Source organism: Physcomitrium patens, chromosome 18, assembly GCF_059467195.1.
Source record: "Physcomitrium patens ecotype Gransden chromosome 18, ASM5946719v1, whole genome shotgun sequence".
Taxonomy (NCBI): Eukaryota; Viridiplantae; Streptophyta; class Bryopsida; order Funariales; family Funariaceae; genus Physcomitrium; species Physcomitrium patens.
In genome coordinates, this window is record NC_143427.1 from 4264660 (window position 1) to 4279687 (window position 15028).

Genomic DNA, 15028 nt, shown 5'->3' on the forward strand with positions numbered 1-15028 from the left:
TTCAACAATTAACTTTTTAATTCCATATTATTGAAGTGATTTATCATTATAAATATCTCACTATACGAAATGGTAATATTATACATAGATCAATTAATGTTAATCCATAAAATGAACATAAATTGCTTTTTGTTTACTCAGAACCTGTTGCTATCATTCTTGCTTTTCCACATAATCTTTTTACAAACTCGTTTCTCAATTACTTTATTCATTTGACTTGGCCAATTTCGCATATATTTTGGAAACATTTGTGTGGTTTTCACTGTATGTTTGCAAACTGTTCCACTTACCAACTGTTATAGTATGTAATTCTTTACACCCTAAAATGAATTATTGGTGCACTTAAAAATCAACACTGCTTTAAATTCAAAAAATGCATCAATGTTTCACTGCAGTACAATCATGTGTAACAGCGTTGCATTGAACATGCTGGATGTAATAATGCATGAAGTTAACAATGTTCCAATGTCTGCATGTCAATTTTAAGTGAATGAGCAGCACTTTCTACAGGGACCCACAAACTTGCAAATGGGGTGGTGCATCACGGCATGCACAGTAAGCTAAAGACCAGCATTCAGGATGACAATGAGATCCGTCACCCCTGGCTAAGATCGATATGTGACACGGCTCTTATTCTATTCCAATCGACCATCACAAAGGATGCGGATAAACTGGTCTGTCGTGTTGTCATGTTATCACTCCATCTACTGTGCTAATAGGTCAAAAGGAACAGAATTACGAGCAAAAGTTCTGGAAAAAACACGTCTATACAGAACTTCTAGGAAAATATCCAAGCAAAATTTTAGCGTGATCTCAGATTAGCCAACACCGAATGCACCTAACAGCATTAAAAACTGCTGATTGAAACAAGCGTATGTCCGGACTACATCACTGATGAACTGACTTGGTTCCCAATGGCTTTACCTCCAGTCATGGAATGAGCGTTGATCAAGGGACTCGATTGCAAAATTGCTAGCTGGTTGCTGTCCAATCGGGCTTTAAAAATGTTCGGCCCAATGAATGAAATCAGCTTGGATACGCAATAGCCGGATGCGTTCTCTGAGAGTCTCTGCGCAAATGACATATTCATAAAGTAAATCAAAAAGTTTACAGTCTAACTCGATCAGAAAGAGAGAAGGATGGAGGCACAATGCATACCTGGCCGCAGGTCAAAGCGGAAAAAAGGGGGTCAATAAACAATTCCAAGTACGGCTTGAAAGTCTTCTTCCCCAGTTTCTGCACGTTTCCCCAATTTTGATGGTCAATACACATCAAACTATGAGAAGTAAATACCATTTTGACATTTTGACATTCTGGCGTTTATATCACATATAGCCAACTTCACAATGAACTGAGAGCAAAATTGAAGTCATGATTTCAGTACATCCGTACCTCAGCAATGAAGGGCAAGAGTCTGTAAAGGGTTTCCATCAGGCTGTGATATTCCACATATCCAGAACTCTGAGCCTGGAAATGACATCAGGATTAGTGGCGAGCTCATGAAGGCCACAAAACTTCATCTGCTCTTCCTTAGTACTCTTTCAATTACATCGCTCGTTCATATCAGTGCAAACGTATCACTAAGTTATAGTAACGTACCAGCTGTACTAGGGCTGGTAAGAACTTGGCCGCACGATCCGGAGCTACAACAGAAAGCTCTCGTAGTAAATAAATGCCACCTTCCGATTTTTCCCAAGGTTCGCTCTTTCTAGAAAATCCGTAATCATCACAACGCTCTGCCAGCTTCGGCAGAAGATTCGAAGATAATGCGCCCTGAAATGTAAAGAGAAATCCATTAAGAGAGGTACTTGCAGATTATAAGAGCTCTGAACAAAGATTTCAAAACTACATAATCATCGACATGATTCACTTTGAAAAACATCTCTTTTGGGGCACTACGAAGGGAGGAGGAAGTATTGACATCAGTATCCACGCAGGAAGTACTAAGGGAGAGCGATTTCAACATATCAAAGAAGCTTACATCCATGTTTTCTTCTGCTGAAGGCGGACGCCCATGGTGTCTGCAATTCCAACAAAGGCCAACCCAGTTCCATACTTGAGAAAACATAATAAGCCTAGCAAACCACTATTCAAGAGCAAATGAGTGCAGGCATTCTTTAAAACTTGAGCATTTACACACATGTACCAGTTCAGCATAAACGTAACACAAGCACATGCTATACGTTTCAAATCTAGAACTGACTTGTAGTTTAAAACTTACGGTCCTGCTCCAGGTGAGGCACATTGAGTAGCGTGAAGAGAACCATGGCAGCAGCACGGTTTATCTACTTGATTCTTTGCCTGAGGCAAAACCTCTTGTAGTACTGCAACTGCCTGCACAGGTCAATATTAAAACAAAGAGAAACTGTAGGTCCTTCAAAAATTATCAATACTATTTCTTTTGGCATCTTGCTTTCCTACAGAAAATGTGTTGTGCTTCGTTGTTTAAACCAGAATTCCTCCAAGCCTCGACTATAGCGGTTTACTTATAGCGGTATTTACTGCTGTTTCCAGAGAATCAGGAGTTGTGCAAAACAGGAGCGAAACAATCGACTTACCATCTCTATTGCCTCTCCTTGAAAACAGCGCATTGCACTTCCTAGAGTAAATGCTGAATTCTCACGGACACTTCTTACATCTGGTAATTAAGTCTGTTAAGGAAATACCAATCTAAAAAACAGCTATAAGTTACATGCTTATGAGACTATCTCCTTGCTACCACATGCACATTCACATCAGGTTTCAACGTTCCCTTCCAGATGCGAGTAAAAAGCTATAAAAAATTAAAATTAAAAATATCAAAATATCAAAATACTTTCAAACTAAAGTGCCTCAGCTACGCACAATTCTGATTGGATACTGTCTGCCAAATGAGCGAACCACATGTCGAAGAGTTGTGGCATTAATTTCTTCATTTCTTCAGGGTAGCCTTCAATAGCCTTTCTCATTGCTTCACATGTCAAATGAACACTCTCAATTAACTTCAGAAACAGAGAAGATGCAGAAGGAATATTTGCTTGAAGTAGCTCATCCATCAACTCCTCCATGCTTAACATCCGAAGGTAGCCCCAAAGTATCTAGATTTTATCTAGATCTAAACAAGAGTGAGATCTCAAACTGATTATGGTCAAGCACTTCGGATGAAACAATCATTTAAATCACTATAGAGCATTAGCCAGCCACCATAATTCCCTAGTTTCAACATGCGAAAGAAACTAAATTCTGCACAGGGAACTAAAAGTAGCATCTATTTGAAATATTTTACATGCTACACATCAATCTGGATATTCACTAAGAACAAAATCCATAAAATTTAGGTCATATAGTATAATCACAAACTTCAAGGACAAGTATTCACCTGAACACGCAGCGTCCCGCACTGCCCAACTAGGATCCTTGAAACAGCTCATCAATGTAGTGAGCACACGTGGTACTAACGATCCAATCCTCTAAAATCACATTGAGTTTGAATATTAAAATTTCTAACAGCCAGAGTTGAATAAGAATATTGAAGGTGCTTCTCAAATAATAACCAATAACTTGCAATTCAGGTTAAATGAAAGACAACCGTGCACAGGAAGCACATTAACAAGTTCATCCACTCTTAAACCGCAGATACCCCAAAACTATCGTTTAACAGTTATTATTGCTTAAGAGCAAATAGACTACCAGATTGTCACAAACATATGCAATATCAATAGGACGTGTGGAAGAGTTTCACCTCAGGATCGATTTTCCACAATAATTCTGCCATGCAGTGGCATGCTGCCTAAATCAAAACACCACGAGAAACATAAATAGTTGTAGATGTACTAAATCTCGTAGAAAACAACTTTTTTCTAAAAGAAGCCACCACTCTGGAACGTCCTACAGCGTACTGCAGAGCTGCATCCAAAACCTGACAAAGTACCTCTTTCACTAGGTGATTTTGCGCAGTTGATTGTACAATATAGTAGTCCAAGACAACATCAACATACTTGGCTACTTCCTCCCGTCCTGTTGAACCCATCACCAACTGCCAAGTTTCTTGAGAATAGAGCCTCAAACCCTCAGCTCCGTGATATCTGTTCAAGCACCTGCAAAAACAAACTCAACGCGATACTAAATCTGCTGATAAAGGATTTCAGTGGACTACACGCCTAAAACAATCTGCATTACTGAAAGAATCTCAAACTTTGGATCTTCTAAATTCCTCCAACTGAATTCACAACGCTAAAAAAGGAAGGACTAATTTATCCACCCTTTCCTTCCGTCAATGATACTCCGTTGTTCTAGTGAATGATTGATGACCCTCGCTCCATCAGTGATAAGAATAAGGATGGAATACAAAATCAACGTACATGGCTGGCAATAATTTGGAAAAGAAATCAGACTTGAACTCCGATGTCCTTCGCATAAACGTCCTTGTCGCAATAGATGCCGCTGCACACAAAACAGAAAGTCCATTTAAGTACTTGGTCACGACAACTATCCACTTGATGTTTCAACTTTCGAAGGAGCAGTCCAAGTCATATTGTCAAATTTCAAGCTTCCAACCTGAGCTCTTGACAAACATAGAATAAATGATAAGATTTTTCTGCTTCAAATTTTCTCACATAATGTTCTGTTCTCCGAGGTTAAATTATAGTTTCAGTCCTTCAAAAATCCAGCAACTATAAAGAAATAGTAATAACAATAATAATAATAATAATAATTTAAATAAATAGCACTCTCTCTCTCTCTCTCTCTCTCTCTCTCTCTCTCTCTCTCTCTCTCTCTCTCTCTCTCTCACACACACACACGCTAAATTCAGCAGGTACAACTTAATGAGCGAGGGAGAACATGCAAAAGAGCGCATATACTTTTTATTCATCATTGTGAAAAGCGAGTATGGAATAGTATGCTTCACCGTATCGAACTTGGCTCCAGTTATCACTTAATCCAAGCGCCAAATACGAGGCTATTAATCCACCATTGCTGCACTTCACAATCAATGCTATTGATCAGAGATGTTACAACAAACTTGCTTCTTCATCAAACGATAACATGGCCCATGCGGTATTTAGTAATTGCTTCATATCATACACATCAGAAAATGTTAAGCATGTCTTACAGCAACGTGGAATAATACAAATTAACAGTAGAATCTCCACACAGCCCAAAATACAGGATTAAACTGATGGATACGACTTTTGAGGGCCGTGAGAACAAATCTTGGCTACATCACAAGAGGCAGCATGTTCACCGATAACCTACTCTTTCAAAACGTCCATTGGAGAGAATTGACACAGCGTGCTGACACATAGGAAGCCTGTTTCCCGAACAAATCGATTGTGGTGAGACAAAGCTTTCAACAGCAGTTGCCAAAGTTGGGAAGTCACATGGTCCTGAAAGCTCTCGCCGCATCCCTCCATTAGTCTTTGGAGGGCTTTTACAGAGGTTTCCAAACATCTGCTACCCATTGCACCATTCTGCAATTTTCGCACTCAAAAAATGCCATTAATGTACACAGATATTGGATTACGTCAATTATGCTACAATTTCCTCTGTTCAAAAACTACAAACGAAGCTATAGCAGAAATGTGGATGAACATGAATTGGGATAATGTTCTAAGGACGTCAATGGCCTAAGCCAGGACGTGGTGAAAAGAGGTGTACAAACATAACATAGATTCAATCTCTACCATCTGTCTTAGTTGAGTTTCATGAAGAGCTACCTGACCAGAATGGACTTGTTTCACAGATGGCATCTTTTTCACAGGGCTTTCTTCAAAAGCATCCTGGTCGCTTTCATCCCCACTAATTAAATCACCATCGAATCCATTTTGAATACTCAGTAGTAGACGGCTGCCAGCACCAACAAAAACCTAAGTTCCTTGCATCAGTTATCTCACCAACGGTGAAATTTTGACTCACCCATTGAAACCAAACTTCGAGGAAATGTAAGAATAATTGAAGGATAAATCTACTCCAGAATTCACGTTTAAAAAGACATAACCCTTTCTACGCATTGCCTCTTATTTTCAAAGTCGAATGTCACAACATGAATCCATTTATTTTCATTAGAGAACCTTAACGGACAGCAAGATGGTAGGCTAAATAGATTAACCTTGTTTGAGGAATTAGAACACATACTCTTTGATACTGTCATAAACGGAGATTCCCTGCACTTTCCCCAGGGCATACAAGCACTCACCAACCGCCAATCTGTTTTTAAAAAACCAAATTTGGATTAAAGGAAAGACACTCAAATTTTAATTGCAACTCACAAGCATTGTTGTTCCTTGGGAAATCTTTTGGATAAAACATGAACATCTGCCTACTGCTAATAGCAAACCGCATAGCTGGAAATCGCGTTGGAATTCAACTAACCGAACTCCAGGTTCAGTATCCTCGAGATGAAGGGTAGCTAACGGCAAGAGTTCATCGTCAAACGCCATTTGCTGACCACCCAACACAAGAATCTGCACGATCCAAGCAGAAAACATATAAGTAAGGTACCAATCAAGAAAACACAGAATCGAAATATTGCCTTACATTCTATACGATATTATACTTCCCGCATACACAGATTACATAGGTTACACAGACCAGACCTTGTAAAAATGTTCGCAAAAGAAATGTCTCAAATTGAGCATCATATCACGAGACGACACAAGTGTCTTTTGCTGATTCTAGCGACTTCGCGGAACGTTAACTCGTTTATAAGTAAGACACCTGACGCACAGAATATAGTACCACATGCTGCTGTCCTTACATGGAAAAATAAATGACAAACTTCCCAGCGAGCTAATTCAAAGAATATCTCACGTTACAGGCTAAAAAGCACCTGTTTGACATGAATATACAGACTCACTTAAAAGGTTATAAGATAACACCTTCGCAGCACAGAAGCCACCATGGCGGCTCTCCCATTGCTGAGCGCTCATTAGTAGTTTCACTCGTTGAGTCGCTATCGCCCATAACTCTTGCCTTCGCAAAGGATCTGTAACACAGGAGCACACTTAAATCTTCAGCTTTGGAAGACTACATGTTCTCCTTTATCTTGTATGTTCTAGCACAACGGATTAAAGTTATTCACGATACAACTTTCACCTTTCAGTTGCTAGATGGATCTTAGGTGAATAATAAGCAATAAGTCGGGAGTTTCGAAAATCTCATACTACTCAAATTGGTCACAATCCAAACTCTTAGAATGATCCAAAGGGCATTAAACAATATAAAACGAAAACAAAGTATCAAATTACCTGCATTACTTAGTACGGATTGCAACAGAGTTACGCCATGCTCTCGCTTGATCTGCATCCGATCCGTAAGCTTTCCCATCGGCTCATCTAACTCCATGGCTTCACCTTCCTTCACAAAACACCAAGATTTCCTCCATTGAACTCTACTCAAACTCGCAGCGTAATAATTACAATATCAAGAAAATTATAGACTAGGGCAAACTTATAGACTGCAAATCCAAGACATTCGATCGACAAGAACAAAGACAGCCACTCCCGACAGTTACTATTGCCCACGCTCTGTCTTTTGCCAACACAGACAATAAAATCTACGCTGTACAAGACAATGAAACGCGCGTACTTGTGTAAACGACAGCACTTGATCAGTTTATTCCTCTTTTTGGTAGTCAACTGAAAATGGTCCTTAAAATCCAGTTGAAAGAAAGTATTCTATAAACGCAAGCCAATAATTTAAACGGAATCCAACGTAATATATGAAAATAAAGCCATATCCCTTCAAAAATTATGAAAAAATCTAGATGTATTAGCCAAGCGTCAAGGTTGTCAAATAAGACAGTAATCACAAAAATCAAAAACCAAGTACCTCACCATCAAACCCCGGAAAAAACCCTACTCAAAAGTGGCTATTTCCATCACAGGCTTGCAAATTTCAACTCCCAACACCTAGCGTCATTACATAAATTGATATAGTGAACGTGATCCTACTTTAAAATCACTGGCGACCTACCCACCTGGACGTTGAAAAAACACGTGATGCCCAAACCTCTGCGAATTGCCTAGTTCATCCTCCTCTAAAACAGACGACCAGCACAACATGAAGTTCGACACGGCGGACACGACTCTCTATCGTTGTGATGAAGAGCCGCGTCACTAAAATCTACCCCCTTAAATAAACCTCCTCGACTTCGTAATCGGGCCACTGATCGAGTTTAATCCAATTTCCCGTAACCAATAAGCATCCGACAATTGTCTCACTCCCATGTATAACCGAACAAAAAAGTCCACACCATGACACAATGCAGACTATGACGTCGCCTTGAGCTCGATCTACTCACCATGTCGAACACTAAAGCCAAAGCCTCAAGGTGCGACATAAGCAACCAGCGCACGACGTTGAAACAAACGGGCCATTTACCATCAACTTCTACCTACCATAACATCACAACCCTAGAGAGCCATGTCCACGCTCCCCTTGTGATTTGAGATTTACAGACAAGCAACATTGTTTTCCCAACAGACACAACCTGGGCATACCGCAACTTTGGATGCAAGTCATCAGACACTGGCATGAGAAAGATGAAGCACCTGAAGCTGATGATGCTGATGGTGCAATGATACCTTAAGTTTCTCTCCTCCCGCCTCGGCCTTTTGTGTTCGCTCAGTTGGTGGGGTCCTTGGGTTTTGGGTGCTGTGTGCTTCGATGAATGTGGAAAGGAAGGATCCGAGGATGAATGTCTTTGTTCGGAGCTGGGGTTTACTCGTGAGTTCGTGGTTAAAACGCCGACCTGGTCTGCATCGTGTTTGCTCCGAGTCAGTTAGGGTGCTCCCGCGTCGATGTTGTGTGAAGGAGCTCTTGACAGTTTTCTTGTATGTGCATTCAAGAGGAAAAGCAGGAGAGATATTGTAGAGAAACAGTCTGCAGATGCTCGTGTGGTTTCCTACGCTTCGTACGTAACGCGTGTTTGGCAGTTGAAGAAATTCCCTCTTGAAAGTATAGTATTCGTTTTGAAGAATGATTTGTTGAAGAGTGACGTTAGCGTGTCCCCCTAGTTTCCATCGCCACTACCGACTTCAGGGTGTGCCACTACAAACTTCGAATAGAAATTTGCGGCACCTGTCGTGAAGTGCCCATGGAATAATAAAGCTTCAGTATGGTGCGTCTCTTCCATTATGTAATCAGCATTATTTTAAGAATCTACCATGTGGAGAAGCGCGACGCGACGTCTCAAGAACACGCTCCGGTGGCGAGGTTTGAAGCCGGTTGGGTGAGGCCATGTCTTCACCCTACTTAGCAATGGAATTGGAAACCAATTTGCTGACGTTGGATGAACCGCAGGTTGCATGCTATATTTAACCTCGCCTAGATGCGATCTTGATCATATCCACAAGATGATGCAATTCAAGACGATGAAACGTATCACATGTGAGGTCGGCAACTAGAATTGTTGCAAATTGCATGATGAACAACAGGAATGCGGTTGTTTCATCCTGCAACCTTGGCATGCAAAACAGTAAGCAACAAGAATGTGTATCAAGTGTTGCAGACAAAAACTTGGACAGTTATTGGCTGCCATTGATGTGCTTGCATTGCAACAAAGATCTAAGTGTGGGTAGTTTGATCTTGTATTTTGTAACAGCTTAGTAACGGTGTTTGGAACGAACTGTTTCTTAAGGGATAGTCACAACAGTTACTGTACAAACGGTTCTCGACAACATTGTCCCAAACCATGTGATCAGAGGCATCACTCATGGCCTCCAGACTACGAAGGATTTGAGTAATTGTCGCACGATGATTTGATGCTCTGAATTTTTGAAGGACTCGCACCTAGCGTTTTAAGGAAACGATTGACCTCCGAGTAAGAATCAAATTGTCAGGGGCGTATGCAGCGGAGATTCTGGGTAAGGACACAGGTTTGACTGTAGCTTCTCAACCCGGCAGCTTCATAATACAGAATGATCTCACATAATGCAGGCTACGAACTATTCAGAAAGAAGATGGAGTGCTTCGTCTAATAAAAGGAACTACTGCAAAACAGAGCAGACAGAGCTGCCCAATCTGCTCGTGCAAGGAAAAGGTCTAGACTTGGATCTGCAATTCTCAGCAGCCAGGAATATTGGATGGAAAGAAACCATTCTAAGCAACACTGGAGAGCTAGTTGAGCACAAGGTTCAATGAAGCATTGCTTTGAAAAATTGCAAAAACAGCCGGATTCTTTTACAGTACATGAGCTCCAACACCCCTGACCATCCAAATCACTGTCAAGCTGCAGGATGAGCTCCACAAAGTCTTGCTTTCGCAACCCAAGTCTTATGCTAGTATCCTTTTATCATCTACAAACGTCCCCTAAGACAGATTACAGCACAATCTTCGCTACTGGAGCCAATCTGCCAACAAGGTGGACTAAAATGACACACCTCCATACGTGCAGAGGCCTGAAATACAAGCCTAAAAGCTTATGAAAAGACTAGTAGACGTCACTGAAAATTTGAAGTTGAATTGAAAGCTCTTTGAGTTAACTTCAGGATCTCTACTTGGGGTTGTTGCACTGCGAGGAGAGAATCACGGGAAGAGGTTTGACCAATAAGGGGGTTATACATCTGCCGTTAAGAAACTAATCATGATCTATTCGGGTAAGTCCATCTCAGCAAGCTTCTCTTGAGCCATCGCCTGCTGAGCCAATTCTTCTTGTATGTCCTCCTCGGACTCTTCCTTCACAGTTGAGTTAGAAACAGTCTCCTTCGAGCGTTTCGTGGAGTTTTGCTGTAACTGCTGCAACCCTAGCGGGTCAGTAGTGTCCCTACGACTTTTTTGCGTCTTGAAAGAACCCAGGGCCGTGTGAGTATAGCCGTACTTCTCAAGCACCTGGTTATCTGCAAAATTAAAGGCTCGCTCCATCTGTTTGAAACATTCGTCATTCTCTGTAGATGCCCCTAGCTTGCACGGCTTGCACCCTACAAAGTGGGTTACAAACGGCCACCTCTCATCTCCGTACCCAGGGTGATTCTTCGCCATAATTTCCTCGTAGTTATACACTACATATTTCCAATATCCATGCAGTAAAAATTCCCATTCAATATACGTATTCGCCTTCCATTTAGGATCGCCAAACAAGATAAGGTAAACAAGAGCGGATTGGTCATCAGCTTCAAAAACAGGTCGATCAACTAGCTTCGCAGTTAACAATTTGCCTACAGACACAAGCATCCGTCAGAATAAAAATAGTTAGCCATGTTGTACACTCCATTAGGTCAATGGCGACGAATTGAATGGATGTTCAAACATTTGAAATCTATGTAAAGAAACTCGAAGAGAATCCATGGACCATGGATTGGCTTAGCAGAGCGTCTGATTTCAATCACCAACATCCTGCTGAAAGTTACACTACATCCTTCACCACCTTATTTGCAGTACACACTTCTACACTGCTTCTAGCAAGTAGGGACGAAGTAGAAACATCAACTAGATTAACTCTCCGCGGTCGAAGATTTGAGGAAAATATTGACAGGCGACGGTTTCTAAACAGCTAGAAACGACACATGAAACTATTTTCAACAATGAATGCAATACTGCTCGCAACTACGAGGAAGTTAGAAAACAACCAAGTTAACTTCGATAACTTAAAACAATTACCAAATTGACACTAGAACATTCAAATTTACTAAATGAAAAATAGTAATAATAACAAAACAAAACAAAAACAAGTGTCCCAGGGTATGGCATAAATGAAAATCAAAACAGAGATAAGCACGGAGGATTTTCACCTAGAAAAACAGCCATTAACTGCAGACCCCAACTAGAAAACCAAGCTGGAGCTACAAAGAAAATGCAGGCATATGAACAACCAAAACGAAAGAAGATTAGAAGAAAAACGTACCTGCTTCAATTCTAGTGGTACCCTCCGGGCCAAAGGGAGCCAACGCATCGAGCAAATCCAATGACCACTGACAGTTCCGGATGAGAAAACTGCCCGTATTCAAACCTATCCACCGCTGTTGCTCGAACAGCAGATTGTGGAACCCGTGCACGATCAAGTTGTTTTTACCGTACTTCTCCATGGGCATCTCGAAGGTCATGTCCGTGAAGATGGCATCGCTGTCCATCCACCATATCCACTCCACATCAGGATGGTTCAACATCATCTTCCTCAGCAGCGGAAGCTTGGCCCAAAACGAGCTCATTTCCTTCTCGAAAGTGGCCATGTTGTAGAAAAACTCGAGATCGTGCAGACGGGCATAATCAATCCTGTTCTTCAAAAACTTCAGGTGGTAGAAATCGCCCATTGGGTTGGCGCAAGGGCTAGGCTGCGAGCCCGAGACGAGCAGCGTCCTGGGCTTTCCACCCACAGTCCGGTTCCTGCCAGGATTCCGCGTGTTCCAGAGCTCCCGCTGCAAATCCCAATCGGTGATTTTCGGGCCCAGAGTGTAAGGCGAAACTCCGTCCCATTGATCTTCTTCCACAAACTTGCTGGCAGTCACCTCATCAGGAATCGCTTCCTCAACTTGGGCTAGCACCCGGGCCCTCTGCGACATGATGATCTGCTCCCTCAAATCGGCGACCTGCGGACTGCTGCCCCAGGTGAGTCCACCAGGACCCAAGGTTCCACGAAGCACGAGAAGCGTAATAAACCCACACAGGATAGTGATCTTGAACGTGTTCATCGTCTTCACCACTTTGCGACCCTTGGGAGTGGCCAGGAAGCGGGCGGGGTGATACGTATGCAGCGCGGCCTTCATTTGATCTTGCGACATTTTCCGTAACAACGTACCCTCTTTCATCTGACGATACATCGTGTCTTTCGATGCTCAACGCATTAAGTAGGGCGTCAATCAATGAAAACCGCTCATACACAGAGCATCGTCTAAAGACCTTAAACCCTGCTCTAAAACATCTTCCACTACTCCGGCACTTCAGCAGAAACAAAATCAACGAAGTGCAATAATGTTGGATAGGAGTGCAACACGAAAACTACTCTCATGACAACCTTCCTAGCGTACCAAAATACCAGCTAGTTCGTGAGAACCAGTCCGTCAAGACACATCAGCAAGTAGACATTGACAATACAACACACAATGTACGACGTCTATGTCCTCACATCTAAGCTTCATCAACGGTAACCTATTAGATATCTCTCAAGTAACGGCCAAACACTCTCAAACATCAACGGAATCCCAGCAAACCAGCGAAGATCCGCACAGTCGAATCAAAAAAAAAAAAAAAAAAAAAAAAAAGAACGAAAAGCTCGTGCACAGACACCAAGTTTCCCCCAGCCAAACTGCTCTCTCACAGGATCTCTCCACCTCCAAACACCTCAAGCTAGCGAAAGAATGAACTCCTAACAATGCATGAGCATAAGCACAGGAGGAGAGCCACCACCAGCATGCATCACGACGACCCCTGCGGCTCAAAAGACGACCAGCTCCGCTCACCGGGCCAGGTGGAGCAGCAGTCCACTGCAAACGAACTGTCGACGACCTGTCGACGCCACTAACAGTTCACAGCCACAGCCCATGCTTCCCATACGAGGGCTCTGGTACCCGAAGCGCGCATCTGACTCATCTCCACCACTCTCGATCAAATGCTACCGGAAAAAAAGGTCATCGAACAAAACAAAAATAAAAATAAAAATAAATCGCCTCGAAAATATACACAGAAAGCGTTGCTAAAGCCTGACTACCTGACTGCTCGCACGCCGCTGCTTATCGTTCCGGAGAGCCGCCCCCTGTTTTCCGTCGCAACCACCCCCGTCCCTCAAATCCAGCCCCGTAGCTCAAAACTAACTCGTCTGTGAACGCCAGATCCCGGTTCCAATTTCGCCGAATTCTAGCTTCGCAATTCAAGCTCCACGAATTCTAGCGGTTATTGGACACTACTAGTCTTGTCTCTCTCTTGCGATGCCTTCCGCACCATCGTAACTCTCTCTGGTCGATCTAGCTCTCGACGGCACCGTAATCCCCCTGGCCCCAATTTGGATGGATGAATGAATTTTCATCATCCTTTTTGATGAAAGAAGCGGGTGACGAAGGGCGGCATGTAAATAATGCAGCAGCATAAATGGCACTGGAGAAAGACAGCGACCTTCATCAGGGGAAATGATATTTGAATTAGCGGGGGAGGGCATGAATGAGGGCGGGGGTTGGTGACAGCGAGTCTCCCTCTCTGGATTTGGATGAATGTATCGGTCGGATGAATGACGCTGGGTTGGTTATCACTGGGTCGTGTGTGAACGAGGTCGTGGATAAATGAGTTTACGCTTTTGCGCGGGTCCATGCTGGCACCCGGCCCGTGATACGTCATTTCAGCCCTCGGGATGCTGATGCTTCGCCACGTGGATGAGCAGTACTGGTCCATATATCGGCTTTGACCATCACGAAGGAGATGCCTTTTTGAACACACACTTAGATAAAATCCGTCCACTTTTCGAAAAAGCTAAGTTTATTTTTTATCTTTGAGCTTTTGCTTTGATTGGATGATGTTTAGTATCCTTTTAGCTTTTTTTAACTTGTTGTGTACTAAATGTTTTTTTTATTTTTACTTTGCTGTGTTGTTGAAAGAGTTCTGTTGAACAGTGGCCTCCAGCGAATCACACATTTATTATGATTTTTTTACAATTATTGATATGCATGGATGCTTGTGTTTATAGTGTATGTTTACAAACACACACACACATATTTTGGCACTATCAATCACAAGTGAATCTTATCATAATCTATATATAACACGCCCATGTCAATAATTTGTAGACATTCACTTAATCAGATACACAAGAATATATCTGGCTGTCAAACAACAATATATTGTCGAGAATAAACCAACAAGTGGCAATTTTGAATAACATTGCTTATTATGAAGTGACGAATATGAAGTTTTCAATTATTTTTATAATTATAAACATCTACCTCACATAATTTTTTTCTTTTTCTTTTTTTCTTTGTCTTTCCCATGTTTATTATTGTGATGTGTGCTGAGAGTAACACTTTTTTTAGAAAAGGTTCATTCTGACAACAATGAGGTTGCAGCTTCACATGTTAATTCCCGGTATCTGCAAATTTAATATTTGATATATCATGTTGTGTAAATATAT

At 41.9% G+C, this 15028-nt stretch overlaps 2 protein-coding genes across 2 annotated transcripts; both read right to left on the reverse strand.

Moving 5' to 3' along the window:
* Positions 1 to 405: 405 nt before the first annotated feature.
* On the reverse strand, positions 406 to 9003 carry LOC112295286 (uncharacterized). Its single transcript, XM_024546638.3, has 20 exons — positions 8532 to 9003; positions 7227 to 7335; positions 6858 to 6964; positions 6352 to 6443; positions 6115 to 6186; positions 5697 to 5826; positions 5236 to 5450; positions 4889 to 4956; positions 4341 to 4422; positions 3911 to 4076; positions 3722 to 3769; positions 3359 to 3449; positions 2861 to 2950; positions 2559 to 2638; positions 2222 to 2334; positions 1982 to 2021; positions 1600 to 1773; positions 1393 to 1467; positions 1159 to 1236; positions 406 to 1069 (listed from the first exon to the last, which is right to left on the reverse strand). The coding sequence occupies exons 2-20, from the start codon at positions 7321 to 7323 to the stop codon at positions 884 to 886; spliced, it is 2004 nt and encodes a 667-aa protein (XP_024402406.1). The 5' UTR covers positions 7324 to 7335; positions 8532 to 9003; the 3' UTR covers positions 406 to 883.
* A 1099-nt stretch (positions 9004 to 10102) lies between these two features.
* On the reverse strand, positions 10103 to 13538 carry LOC112295287 (putative xyloglucan 6-xylosyltransferase 5). The gene is made up of 2 exons (XM_024546639.3): positions 11822 to 13538; positions 10103 to 11135 (listed from the first exon to the last, which is right to left on the reverse strand). Exons 1-2 carry the CDS (start codon positions 12732 to 12734, stop codon positions 10570 to 10572), a joined length of 1479 nt encoding a protein of 492 aa, XP_024402407.1. The 5' UTR covers positions 12735 to 13538; the 3' UTR covers positions 10103 to 10569.
* Positions 13539 to 15028: the final 1490 nt, after the last annotated feature.